The sequence below is a fragment of the Seriola aureovittata genome, chromosome 11 (assembly GCF_021018895.1).
Source record: "Seriola aureovittata isolate HTS-2021-v1 ecotype China chromosome 11, ASM2101889v1, whole genome shotgun sequence".
NCBI lineage: Eukaryota > Metazoa > Chordata > Actinopteri > Carangiformes > Carangidae > Seriola > Seriola aureovittata.
This window is the reverse complement of record NC_079374.1, coordinates 2,578,668-2,595,373: the sequence shown is the minus strand read 5'-3', so window position 1 is coordinate 2,595,373 and position 16,706 is coordinate 2,578,668. Positions and strand designations below refer to the sequence as shown.

The 16,706-nt window shown below is 35.2% G+C and overlaps 2 protein-coding genes across 2 annotated transcripts in view; one reads left to right on the top strand and one right to left on the bottom strand.

Moving 5' to 3' along the window:
• The first annotated feature begins 68 nt into the window (after positions 1 to 68).
• cnot11 (CCR4-NOT transcription complex, subunit 11) lies at positions 69 to 5,925 on the top strand. Its single transcript, XM_056389711.1, has 7 exons — positions 69 to 764; positions 1,938 to 2,102; positions 2,602 to 2,754; positions 3,702 to 3,904; positions 4,106 to 4,308; positions 4,458 to 4,554; positions 5,324 to 5,925. Exons 1-7 carry the CDS (start codon positions 446 to 448, stop codon positions 5,519 to 5,521), a joined length of 1,338 nt encoding a protein of 445 aa, XP_056245686.1. The 5' UTR covers positions 69 to 445; the 3' UTR covers positions 5,522 to 5,925.
• Positions 5,926 to 6,958: 1,033 nt separating this feature from the next.
• The window catches only part of lcp1 (lymphocyte cytosolic protein 1 (L-plastin)), a 30,978-nt gene continuing 21,230 nt past the window's right edge, over positions 6,959 to 16,706 (bottom strand). Inside the window, exon 16 of the mRNA XM_056389703.1 lies at positions 6,959 to 7,617. Coding sequence (XP_056245678.1) covers positions 7,485 to 7,617 — 133 coding nt within the window. The 3' untranslated portion in view covers positions 6,959 to 7,484. The remainder of the gene's footprint in view (positions 7,618 to 16,706) is intronic.

The window sequence follows — 16,706 nt, the reverse complement described above, 5'->3', positions numbered from 1 at the left end:
TGAACCTTCGGAACTACACTACCCATGATGCACTGCATCCAAAGGTTCAAATCAGAATTTTAACGGCTAATGAACCAGCCGTGTGTGTAACAGTCGTGAGAACGCTTTACAGAGTGCTGAATATGTCTCTCTTTTGATGCGTACTGGTTTTGGGAGACTGTTATGTAGCCGCCGAGCCGGTCGGTGTGGACTTTGTCGGGCGGACTCTTTAGTTTTTGCGATGGTTTGGCCGGTTTCTGTCAGTTAGCGCTGCTAGGCTAAGCTAACTCGTTGCTAACTCGTGTGATGACTTTCAGGCTGTAGTTCGTCTTCTTCGTCTTTAATGATGAATTAACTCCCCACAGTTTATCAGAGAGATGTTTTATTTGCTTTATTAACCGACAATACAGAGTTTTATATTATTTATAACTCTCCAAGAAGCTAAGCAGACCCAGGAGAGGAGACCATGACCCTGGCTCCGAAGGAACTGTCTAACCTGCTGAGCATCATCTCGGAGGAGGCTTGCACCAACACCTTCGAGAGCCTCTCCACCCACTTCCACCATTACTTCGGGAAAGCGGAGCACTTCAGGGTGGGCTCTGTTCTGGTCATGCTTCTCCAGCAGCCTGACCTGCTCCCCAGCTCCCCGCAGCGGCTCACCGCCCTCTACCTGCTCTGGGAGATGTACCGTACCGAGCCGCTGGCCGCTAACCCGTTCGCCGCCGTGTTCGCCCACCTGCTGAACCCCGCACCTGCCGGGGAGGAGCAGGAGAAGGTGCTGTCCGGTACGTCTGTGTGTGTTTGAGGTCTGGAGGTGTTGTCCAGCAATTGTCACAACTGTCTCATACACTGACAATTTCCACACTCTATCTTTCTACACTACTGTAGAGGCATGTACCATCAACACTCAGTTGCCAGTTTATTAGGAACACATGGGGCCAGTTTCACAAAGATTGACTGACTTATAATAATAATTTAAGCTATAAAAATTAGACACCTTACCTCCAGGCTGGTAACAATCAATGACACCTGTGTTGACCAATGGCACCCAACAGCATAAAACAGGAAAACATGGCTCATAATTTGTGTTTGTGGGTTTTCTAACATTGTTATGGAGGGAGCAAAGACAAGGAAAGACTTTTTAAGGATTTTTCAATGTTGTTGTTTCACTCTTTGCTGATTTCCAAAGTAAAATGTCCTTGTAACTCAAAAGACAGACATTTCCTGCTGTGGTAAACGGAGCAGAGCAGTTGGCTATGGATTGAAAAAATTCTTCATTTACCCAGAATTCATTGTTCCACAGTCTGGCTCTGCAACAGATGAATTTAGACGTTTATCTGAAGTCTGACTGATTGGTTGATCTAAGCAACAGTCAAAGTTTATCTTTGTGATAACTGGCCCCTGCAGTCTGATCCGAGAGTCCTGCAGTAAATCCTCATGAAGGTTATAATGTTCAGTTTGTGTCCAAATGGTTTTAGAGAGGTGTTGATGTTATGGATCGACCAGATGTTGAAACTTTCCTCTGTGACTCCGCTCAGCATCATTTCTGCAGATCTGTCAGCTGCACATTCAAGCTGCCGACCTCCTGTTCTACCACATCCAAAGGTTCTACTGGATTCAGGTCTGGAGGTCTGGGGAGGCCACTGAAGTTCACTGAACTCACTGTCATGTTCATGAAACCAGTCTCTCATGTGTATGATTGATGAGCTTTGTTTTCCCCGTACGCACTGAAACACCAAGCTGGAGTCGTAATATTTATTCAATCAGGAACAGTTTTAGGGGGAGAAAGATGCTGACGAACGGCCGAAGCAGAGAATTTTGTTTATTCACGATGAAACGTACAAAAAATTTGCCGCTCTCATCTCAAGCTGTTAAAACTCAGAAAACTCGGTGTATAGTACATGTTCTCCATCAACACTCCACCCTCACATCTGTTCTCTGTCATGTGATCTCTGCAGGCTTCCTGCCTCCCATCACCCAGCCTGAGAAGTTCTTCCTGTCCCAGCTGATGTTGGCTCCGCCCAGGGATCTCTTCAAGAAGACGCCCAGACAGGTGTCCTGCATGGACGTCGGCAACATGCCCCAGTCTATAGACATCAGCGGGCTGCAGCTCGCCTTAGCAGGTGAATACACACTGACACACACACATTTATCCACTGCAGAGTCCTGATGTTTTAAACCCACAACACTCATCTTCAAAAGCAGCACCGTCAGGTGGAGCTGAGTGAGAGTACAGGGTTATTACTTACCTGAACATGTGTCATGGTTTTAGTATGTTGGAGAACCACAGTGAAAATCAGACTCTGAGGCTTTACTGTGTTTTATTCTGAGGGTACTTTTAATTATTAATTAAGTTCAATCAGTCAATCGATCAATACTTTTATCAGGAACATGCATGAAGGGTCAGACAGAAGATTACAACAATAAAAAGAGCAGATGATGAACGACACTTGAAACCTGATGAACTTTAAACTGTTTTATTCTCCTGATTAGTCGTTGTTTCACTGAGAGTCTCTGAAGGATTTTGTTCTAATCTGAAGCGTCTGTGTTTCTCCTCCTCCTCCTTCTTCTTCTTCTTCTTTTTATTTAATGAAACTATTTTTTTGTATCTTCGTCTTTCAGAGCGTCAGTCGGAGCTGCCCACCCAGAGCAAGGCCAGCTTCCCCAGCATCCTGAACGACCCGGATCCAGACTCATCCAACTCGGGATTCGACAGCTCGGTGGCCAATCAGATCATCGAGTCTCTGGTCACAGGGCCCCGCCCCCCACTGGAGAGTAAGTGTGTTTGATGCTGAAACTGTTTCCACCACAGAACGCATCCAGGAGGAAAAACTCAGGATCTAAACCAGAGACTAAACTTAGTTCTTTTTCAATAATTTGAGCAGCTGAAACCAGAGAATGTTTGACAAATACCTGAAACAATGAATCAATTATCAAAAGTTTTTCATTCATTTTCTGTTGATCAGTTCATCAACTGATCGTCCGAGTTCTAATCACAATGTTCACATGTTGGAAACCTGGTTACGTGTGTGTAGAAAGTTCTCCAGGAGATAAACACCTGAGAGAATCAGGTTTCTTGTTTTCATGATGTTGACATCAGATTCCTGCAGGAAGCTACTGATGTGCATGTGAACACGTAGATTATTAGTCCATTTGTTATTTTTCATACAGGTATGAAAGGAGAATATTTGTTACAGAGCAGTTTTCTATTGAACATCCTTCTTTTGACCGGCGTGTTAACAGCTCAGATCAGGCTGCAGACGAGGTGACAAACACGACACACCACAGTCTTCATGTGTGTTTCAAGACGTGTAAACTCTCTGTTCAAGTCTGAAGTGCAGGTGATTTAGATTCATGTTAAACTCCAAAACACAAAACCCCATGTGACAGATGAACTCCTGACTCCTCCTCCTTCAGCGGCGGTTTCTAAATCTAACAGTTTCATCACCTGTAGATCTTCACCTTTCTGTCCTGGTGTCCAGTGATTAGACTTCATTGCTGTTCACATCCTGACACATGGTGCTGACTCTTTGAATATGAGGACACCTCTTATAGCCGTTGCAGCCGTTGCCATGGTTACCACAACGGCTTCTGGACAATAAAAAAACTTTTCATCTGCTACCAAAACAAAAACTAAAAGACTCCAGGTTGTGTCTGCAGGTCGATGGTAACGTCTCCTAAAGCGTCAGAAAGCTCACACCTCCGCTTCTCTCCGTCCTCAGGTCACTTCCGCCCCGAGTTCATCCGGCCGCCGCCGCCCCTCCACGTGTGCGAGGACGAGCTGGCGTGGCTGAACCCCACCGAGCCGGATCACAGCGTGCAGTGGGACCGCTCCATGTGCGTGAAGAACAGCACCGGCGTGGAGATCAAACGCATCATGTCCAAGGCCTTCAAGAGCCCGCTGTCGGCCCAGCAGCAGTCACAGGTGAGCGAACGTCGCACTGCCGCCAGATTCCACCCGTCTCCGTTCACGCAGCGCTCGAACATCAGAACTCTTTTTTTGAATTTGAATAAAATAAATTTAATCTCAGAGTTCTGTCCTCCTCTGTTTCCTTGGAGCAGAATAGAGAGGGAGAGTCTTTATCTGTCGCCTCTTCATCACTAACTCCTCCTCCTCTCTCTGCAGCTGCTGGCCGAGCTGGAGAAAGACCCGAAGCTGGTCTATCACATCGGTCTGTCCCCGGCGAAGCTGCCTGACCTGGTGGAGAACAACCCGCTGGTGGCCATCGAGATGCTGCTGAAGCTGATGCAGAGCAGCCAGATCACAGAGTATTTCTCCGTGCTGGTCAACATGGACATGTCGCTCCACTCCATGGAGGTCGTCAACAGGTGGGGGCGATGTTCTCTGTCACACGCTGTTACAGATTTGTCTTTGTTCATGTGGTTTTGGCTGCTGCTTGTTCGACTACTCGTTTTTTTGATAGATTAATTGATCATTTTATTTTAATCAAGTCATCCCGTCCCTCGTTCTCTCTCAGGTTGACCACAGCTGTGGATTTACCTCCAGAGTTCATCCACCTCTACATCTCCAACTGCATCTCCACCTGTGAACAGATCAAAGACAAATACATGCAGGTACAGTCCAACACTTTAATGACAACAGCCTCAGTGAAGCGGCTTCAGGATGAACATGATTAAATTAGATCCTCCGTCCTTTAACAAGAACAGAACGTGTTGAAACCAATGAAGAGAACGCGTCTGTTTGAGACACATGATCCCTGCTGAAGTGAAGCAGCCACTTATTCACTGAACACAAATATAAACACAACACTTTAGTTGAAATAAAAGATCATTCATCTGCAGCGTGATGTAAACAGTTCCTGGAAGCTTAAAACATCCCGGCTCCTCCATGACCTGCGTCGTCACCCAAACGGTGGTCGCATCAGATACTGACTTGTTCTCTGATCACAACACTCCCCCCACATCTGTAGCCCAGGTCATGCAGTTCAGTGCCTGATAGTAATGCAGTAAATCCTCCTCATGATGGACACAGTGTTGAGTTTGTGGTGAAACAGTTTCAGATTCACCTGTAGTTGATTCTGCTGTTGAAATCGATTATACAGAGAAATGTGGCAAATCATTTACAGCTCATCCACATTTTTCATGAGTGAATTTCTTTATTTGTGAAAGGACAAACTTAGGGTGGAATCACATGTTGCTTTATGTCTGTATCTAGAAGTTTGTCAACACAATAAGAGTAACGGGTAAAGTCTAGTGCAGGAGAGACTTGGTGTTCTTCTCTTCAGTGAAATCATGTCAGTATTTACATCGACAGTCGGATAAAATAAGTTTGAAAATGTCGATATTGTGCAGTAATGTTTCTGACGTTTATCTTTTCTTCTAGAACCGTCTGGTGCGTCTGGTCTGCGTCTTCCTCCAGTCTCTAATCCGAAACAAGATCATCAACGTCCAGGACCTGTTCATCGAGGTCCAGGCCTTCTGCATCGAGTTCAGCCGCATCCGTGAAGCCGCCGGCCTCTTCCGCCTCCTCAAGACCCTCGACACCGGAGAAAACCCCACAGAGGCCAAACCTGCCAAATAATGCTCCTCCCAGAGACACTAAGATAACACCCCACCCCCACCCCCCCAACATAACACCTGTACAACAGCTTAAAGGGACATGGTTTAACTTCCACAAACGTTCATCATGTGTTTGTTCAGAAACAGCAGCAGCGGCTCAACTGACAGTTAATATTGTAAATATGTAGCTAAGTTTTCCTCACTCTCTGTTCGCCGCCTGGTCCATGTCTGGTCCAGGTCTGGTCCAGGTCTGGTCCAGGTCTGGTTCAGGTCTGTCTCTGAACTCTGTTGCCACTTTCTCTCTCTTCAAGAAGAAAAACTAGGACGGACTCGACGGACTCGACCCAGCTTTTCGTTTTGTACCAGTTCTCTATCTTTCCTTTGGAAATGAAAGTTTTCTCTAATTAAACAGATTGTTTAAGTGACTCTCTCTGTTTTTGTGCTTTCATTGATTTTTTAAATTTTTTTTTGCTCAGGTCAGTGTCATCTATAATCCTGTATTTAACAGCTGGAGTCTCACCTGGTTGCTGTGAAGAAACGAATCAAAGGTCAACACTTGTGTGTGTGATCGTGTTTGAGGTTTGAATCCCTGTTTCTTTACTTTCCTGCTGAGATTTACATGTAAATATTGACACCATTCACCAGAACACCAAACTACAGCCAGCAGCTGGCGATCACATGCTGCGTTCACATCACATCAGAGTTACCAGTTTCCCACTTGTAAACAGCTTTTTCCACCTGAAAGGCTGACACTCTTCCAGGCTGGTGTTAAAGGTAAATAAACGCTGCTTTAGTGCTTTACTGAACAAGCACAATGTCTTTACCTCTCACACAATCACTCAACATTATTACGTTTTAGTCACACTGAGGTCGTTTACTGTTCTTTGAGGAAAAGTCACTCTGTTGTTTTTTGTTTGTTGTGCAGTAAGAAGACTGACACTTTCCCATGTGACGTGAATGCAGCATCAGCATAAAGTAGAGCTGTCCCAGTCAAGATTTTTTGCCCTGATCCTAAAGTATTTTAATTTTATATTTTAACATAAAGATAATATATCTATCATTATTATTATTATTATTTTTAAATCACAGCTGTAGTTATTAAATCTGACACCTTTTTCACAAGCTACTGGAAGATCCTGATTCAAAACTATCGAGTTGATGAGTTTAGATCATTGATCTGATATGAATGACAAACATTCACCAGGATTCAGGGATGAACTGATTAGATTTTGGTGACTAAAGGTCAAAGGTCAAGGTCGGGGTGCCCTCACAAAACAGCTTTAAGCCGTAACTCAAGACTCAAGACCCAGCAACAAGACAAATGTCACACAAATGGTTCATATTTTATATTTTATATGACTCTGGATAAACAGGGATGCAATCTGAAACTGGTCTGAGTGGCGGAGGAATACAACCATGAGGAGGCGATTCTAGTTATACACTCAAATAACAACACAGGTTATCATACAAAAGTCTGTTTATTTGTTGCATATTTTTGTCATAAAGTTTCTTATTTGAAATGTTTGTAATCAGGTAAAAAACTGAGACCTTGGTTGAATGTGTGCCACAGAAATACGCAGGGACATTACGCAGGTCCTTCATGATGATACAGACATCAGATAAACCAACAACAGTGCAGCAGAGAGTGGGAAGCCTGCAGATGTGATTATGTACTTTATTATTAATGATGATGATGTTTAACTGAAGCTGATCCTGAGTTTAAAACAGAGAAATATAACAGTCTGCAGTGGATGTCTCAATATAATATAATTACTTTGTTTCTGTCACCCCACTGTTTTGAAATGTGTTCACATTATCTGAACCTTGTCTGTCCAATATTTCAGGTTATGAGACTGTGACAGTTTTTTCTCTCTGAACTGTTAAGTCACAAGAATACAACTGACCCCCCCCCCCCCCTTCACTTCCTGAAGCCGGTCTGCAGGTTCATGTTCGTCCAGTTTACTGACGGGGTGTCGTCTTGGTCTTTAGGCTCTCTTCATGCCGCGCGCCATCAGGCAGGCGAACACCGTCATCACCATCTTGGGTTTGACCTCCACCAGGTCCTCGGGCAGAGCGTATACCCGGGCGCCTATCTTCCTCGCCATGGAGATGGCGTACCTGGAAGCACAGCACAGAGCCATGAGAAAACTTTTTCAAGTGTGAGGCATTCTGATGTTACTTGTGTATGTAGAGTGACAGGATTAGATAGTCTCATGTGTGTGGAACCTCAGCCAAAAAACATCATAGTATAGTAAGGCATAAAAATGTCAAAAAAACATCATTGTGTAGTAAGGCATCAAAAAGTCAAAAAAACATCATAGTATAGTAAGGCATAAAAATGTCAAAAAAACATCATAGTATAGTAAGGCATAAAAATGTCAAAGTATATTAAGGCATCAAAACATCACAGTATAGTAAGGTAAAAAAAAATGGCATACTATAGTAAGGCATAAAAACGGCGAAGAACGTCATAGTAGATTAAGGCAAAAAAATGTCAAAAAAACATCATAGTATAGTAAGGCATAAAAACGTTAAAAAAAAAACGTCATAGTGTAGTAAGGCATAAAAACGTTTAAAAAAATGTCATAGTATAGTAAGGCATAAAAACGTAAAAAAAAAAGTAATAGTATAATAAGGCATAAAAACGTAAAAAAAAAACCGTCATAGTGTAGTAAGGCATAAAAACGTTAAAAAAAAACGTCATAGTGTAGTAAGGCATTAAAACGTAAAAAAAAAAAGTAATAGTATAGTAAGGCATAAAAACGTAAAAAAAAAAAAGTCATAGTATAGTAAGGCATTAAAACGTAAAAAAATGTCACATGATAATAAAGCATAAAAATGTCATAGTATAGTAAGGCATAAAAACGTAAAAAAAAAAAAAGTCATAGTATAGTAAGGCATAAAAATGTCATAGTATAGTAAGGCATAAAAACGTTTAAAAAAACGTCATAGTATAGTAAGGCATAAAAACGTAAAAAAAAAAAGTCATAGTATAGTAAGGCATAAAAACGTAAAAAAAAAGTCATATTATAGTATAGTAAGGCATAAAAACAAAAAAAAAGTCATAGTATAGTAAGGCATAAAAACGTTTAAAAAAACGTCATAGTATAGTAAGGCATAAAAACGTAAAAAAAAAAAGTCATAGTATAGTAAGGCATGAAAACGTAAAAAAAAATGTCATAGTGTAGTAAGGCATAAAAACGTTTAAAAAAATGTCATAGTGTAGTAAGGCATAAAAACGTAAAAAAAAAACGTCATAGTATAGTAAGGCATAAAAACGTTTAAAAAAACGTCATAGTATAGTAAGGCATAAAAACGTAAAAAAAAATGTCATAGTGTAGTAAGGCATAAAAACGTTTAAAAAAATGTCATAGTGTAGTAAGGCATAAAAACGTTAAAAAAAAACCGTCATAGTATAGTAAGGCATAAAAACGTTTAAAAAAACGTCATAGTATAGTAAGGCATAAAAACGTAAAAAAAAAAGTCATAATATAGTAAGGCATAAAAACGTTAAAAAAAACGTCATAGTATAGTAAGGCATAAAAACGTAAAAAAAAAAAGTCATAGTATAGTAAGGCATAAAAACGTAAAAAAAAACGTCATAGTGTAGTAAGGCATAAAAACGTTAAAACAAAACGTCATAGTGTAGTAAGGCATAAAAACGTAAAAAAAAAAAAGTCATAGTATAGTAAGGCATAAAAACGTTTAAAAAAACGTCATAGTATAGTAAGGCATAAAAACGTAAAAAAAAACGTCATAGTATAGTAAGGCATAAAAACGTAAAAAAAAAAAAGTCATAGTATTAAGGCATAAAAACGTTTAAAAAAACGTCGTAGTATAGTAAGGCATAAAAACGTAAAAAAAAACCGTCATAGTATAGTAAGGCATAAAAATGTAAAAAAAAAAGTCATAGTGTAGTAAGGCATAAAAACGTAAAAAAAAAACGTCATAGTATAGTAAGGCATAAAAACGTAAAAAAAAAAAAGTCATAGTATTAAGGCATAAAAACGTTTAAAAAAACACCGTCATAGTATAGTAAGGCATAAAAACGTTAAAAAAAAAAGTCATAGTGTAGTAAGGCATAAAAACGTTTAAAAAAAAAGTCATAGTGTAGTAAGGCATAAAAATGTCAAAAAAACAGTATAGTAAGGCATCAAAAAGTCAAAAAAACATCATAGTATAGTAAGGCATAAAAATGTCAAAAAAACATCATAGTATAGTAAGGCAAAAAAATGTCAAAGTATATTAAGGCATCAAAACATCCCAGTATAGTAAGGTAAAAAAAATGGCATACTATAGTAAGGCATAAAAACGGCGAAGAACGTCATAGTAGATTAAGGCAAAAAAATGTCAAAAAAACATCATAGTATAGTAAGGCATAAAAACGTTAAAAAAAAAACGTCAGAGTGTAGTAAGGCATAAAAACGTTTTAAAAAATGTCATAGTATAGTAAGGCATAAAAACGTAAAAAAAAAAGTAATAGTATAGTAAGGCATAAAAACGTAAAAAAAAAAACGTCATAGTGTAGTAAGGCATAAAAACGTAAAAAAAAACGTCATAGTGTAGTAAGGCATTAAAACGTAAAAAAAAAAGTAATAGTATAGTAAGGCATAAAAACGTAAAAAAAAAAGTCATAGTATAGTAAGGCATAAAAACGTAAAAAAAATGTCACATGATAATAAAGCATAAAAATGTCATAGTATAGTAAGGCATAAAAACGTAAAAAAAAAAAAAGTCATAGTATAGTAAGGCATAAAAATGTCATAGTATAGTAAGGCATAAAAACGTTTAAAAAAACGTCATAGTATAGTAAGGCATAAAAACGTTAAAAAAAACGTCATAGTGTAGTAAGGCATTAAAACGTAAAAAAAAAAGTAATAGTATAGTAAGGCATAAAAACGTAAAAAAAAAAAGTCATAGTATAGTAAGGCATTAAAACGTAAAAAAATGTCACATGATAATAAAGCATAAAAATGTCATAGTATAGTAAGGCATAAAAACGTAAAAAAAAAAAAAGTCATAGTGTAGTAAGGCATAAAAACGTTAAAAAAAACGTCATAGTGTAGTAAGGCATTAAAACGTAAAAAAAAAAGTAATAGTATAGTAAGGCATAAAAACGTAAAAAAAAAAGTCATAGTATAGTAAGGCATTAAAACGTAAAAAAATGTCACATGATAATAAAGCATAAAAATGTCATAGTATAGTAAGGCATAAAAACGTAAAAAAAAAAAAGTCATAGTATAGTAAGGCATAAAAATGTCATAGTATAGTAAGGCATAAAAACGTTTAAAAAAACGTCATAGTATAGTAAGGCATAAAAACGTAAAAAAAAAAGTCATAGTATAGTAAGGCATAAAAACGTAAAAAAAAATGTCATATTATAGTATAGTAAGGCATAAAAACAAAAAAAAAGTCATAGTATAGTAAGGCATAAAAACGTTTAAAAAAACGTCATAGTATAGTAAGGCATAAAAACGTAAAAAAAAAAGTCATAGTATAGTAAGGCATGAAAACGTAAAAAAAAATGTCATAGTGTAGTAAGGCATAAAAACGTTTAAAAAAATGTCATAGTGTAGTAAGGCATAAAAACGTAAAAAAAAAACGTCATAGTATAGTAAGGCATAAAAACGTTTAAAAAAACGTCATAGTATAGTAAGGCATAAAAACGTAAAAAAAAATGTCATAGTGTAGTAAGGCATAAAAACGTTTAAAAAAATGTCATAGTGTAGTAAGGCATAAAAACGTTAAAAAAAACCGTCATAGTATAGTAAGGCATAAAAACGTTTAAAAAAACGTCATAGTATAGTAAGGCATAAAAACGTAAAAAAAAAAGTCATAATATAGTAAGGCATAAAAACGTTTAAAAAAACGTCATAGTATAGTAAGGCATAAAAACGGAAAAAAAAAAAAAGTCATAGTATAGTAAGGCATAAAAACGTAAAAAAAAATGTCATAGTGTAGTAAGGCATAAAAACGTTAAAACAAAACGTCATAGTGTAGTAAGGCATAAAAACGTAAAAAAAAAAAAGTCATAGTATAGTAAGGCATAAAAACGTTTAAAAAAACGTCATAGTATAGTAAGGCATAAAAACGTAAAAAAAAACGTCATAGTATAGTAAGGCATAAAAACGTAAAAAAAAAACGTCATAGTATAGTAAGGCATAAAAACGTAAAAAAAAAACGTCATAGTATAGTAAGGCATAAAAACGTAAAAAAAAAAAAGTCATAGTATTAAGGCATAAAAACGTTTAAAAAAACGTCGTAGTATAGTAAGGCATAAAAACGTAAAAAAAAACCGTCATAGTATAGTAAGGCATAAAAATGTAAAAAAAAAAAGTCATAGTGTAGTAAGGCATAAAAACGTAAAAAAAAAACGTCATAGTATAGTAAGGCATAAAAACGTAAAAAAAAAAAAGTCATAGTATTAAGGCATAAAAACGTTTAAAAAAACACCGTCATAGTATAGTAAGGCATAAAAACGTAAAAAAAAAAGTCATAGTGTAGTAAGGCATAAAAACGTTTAAAAAAAAAGTCATAGTGTAGTAAGGCATAAAAATGTCAAAAAAACAGTATAGTAAGGCATCAAAAAGTCAAAAAAACATCATAGTATAGTAAGGCATAAAAATGTCAAAAAAACATCATAGTATAGTAAGGCAAAAAAATGTCAAAGTATATTAAGGCATCAAAACATCCCAGTATAGTAAGGTAAAAAAAATGGCATACTATAGTAAGGCATAAAAACGGCGAAGAACGTCATAGTAGATTAAGGCAAAAAAATGTCAAAAAAACATCATAGTATAGTAAGGCATAAAAACGTTAAAAAAAAAACGTCAGAGTGTAGTAAGGCATAAAAACGTTTAAAAAAATGTCATAGTATAGTAAGGCATAAAAACGTAAAAAAAAAAGTAATAGTATAGTAAGGCATAAAAACGTAAAAAAAAAACGTCATAGTGTAGTAAGGCATAAAAACGTAAAAAAAAACGTCATAGTGTAGTAAGGCATTAAAACGTAAAAAAAAAAGTAATTGTATAGTAAGGCATAAAAACGTAAAAAAAAAAAGTCATAGTATAGTAAGGCATAAAAACGTAAAAAAATGTCACATGATAATAAAGCATAAAAATGTCATAGTATAGTAAGGCATAAAAACGTAAAAAAAAAAAAAGTCATAGTATAGTAAGGCATAAAAATGTCATAGTATAGTAAGGCATAAAAACGTTTAAAAAAACGTCATAGTATAGTAAGGCATAAAAACGTAAAAAAAAAAGTCATATTATAGTAAGGCATAAAAACGTAAAAAAAAATGTCATATTATAGTATAGTAAGGCATAAAAACAAAAAAAAAGTCATAGTATAGTAAGGCATAAAAACGTTAAAAAAACGTCATAGTATAGTAAGGCATAAAAACGTAAAAAAAAACGTCATAGTATAGTAAGGCATAAAAACGTAAAAAAAACCCGTCATAGTATAGTAAGGCATAAAAATGTAAAAAAAAAAAGTCATAGTGTAGTAAGGCATAAAAACGTAAAAAAAAAACGTCATAGTATAGTAAGGCATAAAAACGTAAAAAAAAAAAAGTCATAGTATTAAGGCATAAAAACGTTTAAAAAAACACCGTCATAGTATAGTAAGGCATAAAAACGTTAAAAAAAACGTCATAGTATAGTAAGGCATAAAAACGTTTAAAAAAACGTCATAGTATAGTAAGGCATAAAAACGTAAAAAAAAATGTCATAGTATAGTAAGGCATAAAAACGTAAAAAAAAATGTCATATTATAGTATAGTAAGGCATAAAAACAAAAAAAAAGTCATAGTATAGTAAGGCATAAAAACGTTAAAAAAACGTCATAGTATAGTAAGGCATAAAAACGTAAAAAAAAAAGTCATAGTATAGTAAGGCATGAAAACGTAAAAAAAAATGTCATAGTGTAGTAAGGCATAAAAACGTAAAAAAAAATGTCATAGTGTGGTAAGGCATAAAAACGTTTAAAAAAATGTCATAGTGTAGTAAGGCATAAAAACGTAAAAAAAAACCGTCATAGTATAGTAAGGCATAAAAACGTTTAAAAAAACGTCATAGTATAGTAAGGCATAAAAACGTAAAAAAAAAAGTCATAATATAGTAAGGCATAAAAACGTTTAAAAAAACGTCATAGTATAGTAAGGCATAAAAACGTAAAAAAAAAAAAAGTCATAGTATAGTAAGGCATAAAAACGTAAAAAAAAACGTCATAGTGTAGTAAGGCGTAAAAACGTTAAAACAAAACGTCATAGTGTAGTAAGGCATAAAAACGTAAAAAAAAAAAAGTCATAGTATAGTAAGGCATAAAAACGTTTAAAAAAACGTCATAGTATAGTAAGGCATAAAAACGTAAAAAAAAACGTCATAGTATAGTAAGGCATAAAAACGTAAAAAAAAAAAAAGTCATAGTATTAAGGCAGGGGTCGGCAACCTGCGGCTCCGGAGCCGCATGCGGCTCTTTCATCCTTATCCTTATCTGTGTTAGTTCTTTTTTTTAGATTTTAGTTCTAAATTGGAAGATTATTGTGATCTTGAAATATTAAAATAAAATTATATTTTATCATTTTTCATCGCTCAAAATAAACGTCACACTCGGGGAAGCCGGTATACCCGCCGAAACGCCGTCCATTTGTCGAGACTTTCAACCCTTCCTGTCGATCTTCGGATCCACATATGTATGTGAGCAGCTATTCTCCACTATGATTCATGGGATGAAAGAGCCGCATGCGGCTCCGGAGCCGCGGGTTGCCGACCCCTGTATTAAGGCATAAAAACGTTTAAAAAAACGTCGTAGTATAGTAAGGCATAAAAACGTAAAAAAAAACCGTCATAGTATAGTAAGGCATAAAAATGTAAAAAAAAAAAGTCATAGTGTAGTAAGGCATAAAAACGTAAAAAAAAAACGTCATAGTATAGTAAGGCATAAAAACGTAAAAAAAAAAAAGTCATAGTATTAAGGCATAAAAACGTTTAAAAAAACACCGTCATAGTATAGTAAGGCATAAAAACGTTAAAAAAAAAGTCATAGTGTAGTAAGGCATAAAAACGTTTAAAAAAAAAGTCATAGTGTAGTAAGGCATAAAAACGTAAAAAAAAATCGTCATAGTATAGTAAGGCATAAAAACGTTTAAAAAAAACGTCATAGTATAGTGAGGCATAAAAACGTAAAAAAAAACGTCATAGTATAGTAAGGCATAAAAACGTAAAAAAAAAAAAAGTCATAGTATTAAGGCATAAAAACGTTTAAAAAAACGTCGTAGTATAGTAAGGCATAAAAACGTAAAAAAAAACCGTCATAGTATAGTAAGGCATAAAAACGTAAAAAAAAAAAAAGTCATAGTATTAAGGCATAAAAACGTTTAAAAAAACGTCGTAGTATAGTAAGGCATAAAAACGTTTAAAAAAACACCGTCATAGTATAGTAAGGCATAAAAACGTTAAAAAAAACGTCATAGTATAGTAAGGCATAAAAACGTTTAAAAAAACGTCATAGTATAGTAAGGCATAAAAACGTAAAAAAAAATGTCATAGTATAGTAAGGCATAAAAACGTAAAAAAAAATGTCATATTATAGTATAGTAAGGCATAAAAACAAAAAAAAAGTCATAGTATAGTAAGGCATAAAAACGTTTAAAAAAACGTCATAGTATAGTAAGGCATAAAAACGTAAAAAAAAAAGTCATAGTATAGTAAGGCATGAAAACGTAAAAAAAAATGTCATAGTGTAGTAAGGCATAAAAACGTAAAAAAAAATGTCATAGTGTGGTAAGGCATAAAAACGTTTAAAAAAATGTCATAGTGTAGTAAGGCATAAAAACGTAAAAAAAAAACGTCATAGTATAGTAAGGCATAAAAACGTTAAAAAAACGTCATAGTATAGTAAGGCATAAAAACGTAAAAAAAAAAAGTCATAATATAGTAAGGCATAAAAACGTTAAAAAAAAACGTCATAGTATAGTAAGGCATAAAAACGTAAAAAAAAAAAAAGTCATAGTATAGTAAGGCATAAAAACGTAAAAAAAAACGTCATAGTGTAGTAAGGCGTAAAAACGTTAAAACAAAACGTCATAGTGTAGTAAGGCATAAAAACGTAAAAAAAAAAAAAGTCATAGTATAGTAAGCATAAAAACGTTAAAAAAACGTCATAGTATAGTAAGGCATAAAAACGTAAAAAAAAACGTCATAGTATAGTAAGGCATAAAAACGTAAAAAAAAAAAAAGTCATAGTATTAAGGCAGGGGTCGGCAACCTGCGGCTCCGGAGCCGCATGCGGCTCTTTCATCCTTATCCTTATCTGTGTTAGTTCTTTTTTTTAGATTTTAGTTCTAAATTGGAAGATTATTGTGATCTTGAAATATTAAAATAAAATTATATTTTATCATTTTTCATCGCTCAAAATAAACGTCACACTCGGGGAAGCCGGTATACCCGCCGAAACGCCGTCCATTTGTCGAGAATTTCAACCCTTCCTGTCGATCTTCGGATCCACATATGTATGTGAGCAGCTATTCTCCACTATGATTCATGGGATGAAAGAGCCGCATGCGGCTCCGGAGCCGCGGGTTGCCGACCCCTGTATTAAGGCATAAAAACGTTTAAAAAAACGTCGTAGTATAGTAAGGCATAAAAACGTAAAAAAAAACCGTCATAGTATAGTAAGGCATAAAAATGTAAAAAAAAAAGTCATAGTGTAGTAAGGCATAAAAACGTAAAAAAAAACGTCATAGTATAGTAAGGCATAAAAACGTAAAAAAAAAAAAAAAAGTCATAGTATTAAGGCATAAAAACGTTTAAAAAAACACCGTCATAGTATAGTAAGGCATAAAAACGTTAAAAAAAAGTCATAGTGTAGTAAGGCATAAAAACGTTTAAAAAAAAAAGTCATAGTGTAGTAAGGCATAAAAACGTAAAAAAAAATCGTCATAGTATAGTAAGGCATAAAAACGTTTAAAAAAACGTCATAGTATAGTAAGGCATAAAAACGTAAAAAAAAACGTCATAGTATAGTAAGGCATAAAAACGTAAAAAAAAAAAAGTCATAGTATTAAGGCATAAAAACGTTTAAAAAAACGTCGTAGTATAGTAAGGCATAAAAACGTAAAAAAAAACCGTCATAGTATAGTAAGGCATAAAAATGTAAAAAAAAAAGTCATAGTGTAGTAAGGCATAAAAACGTAAAAAAAAACC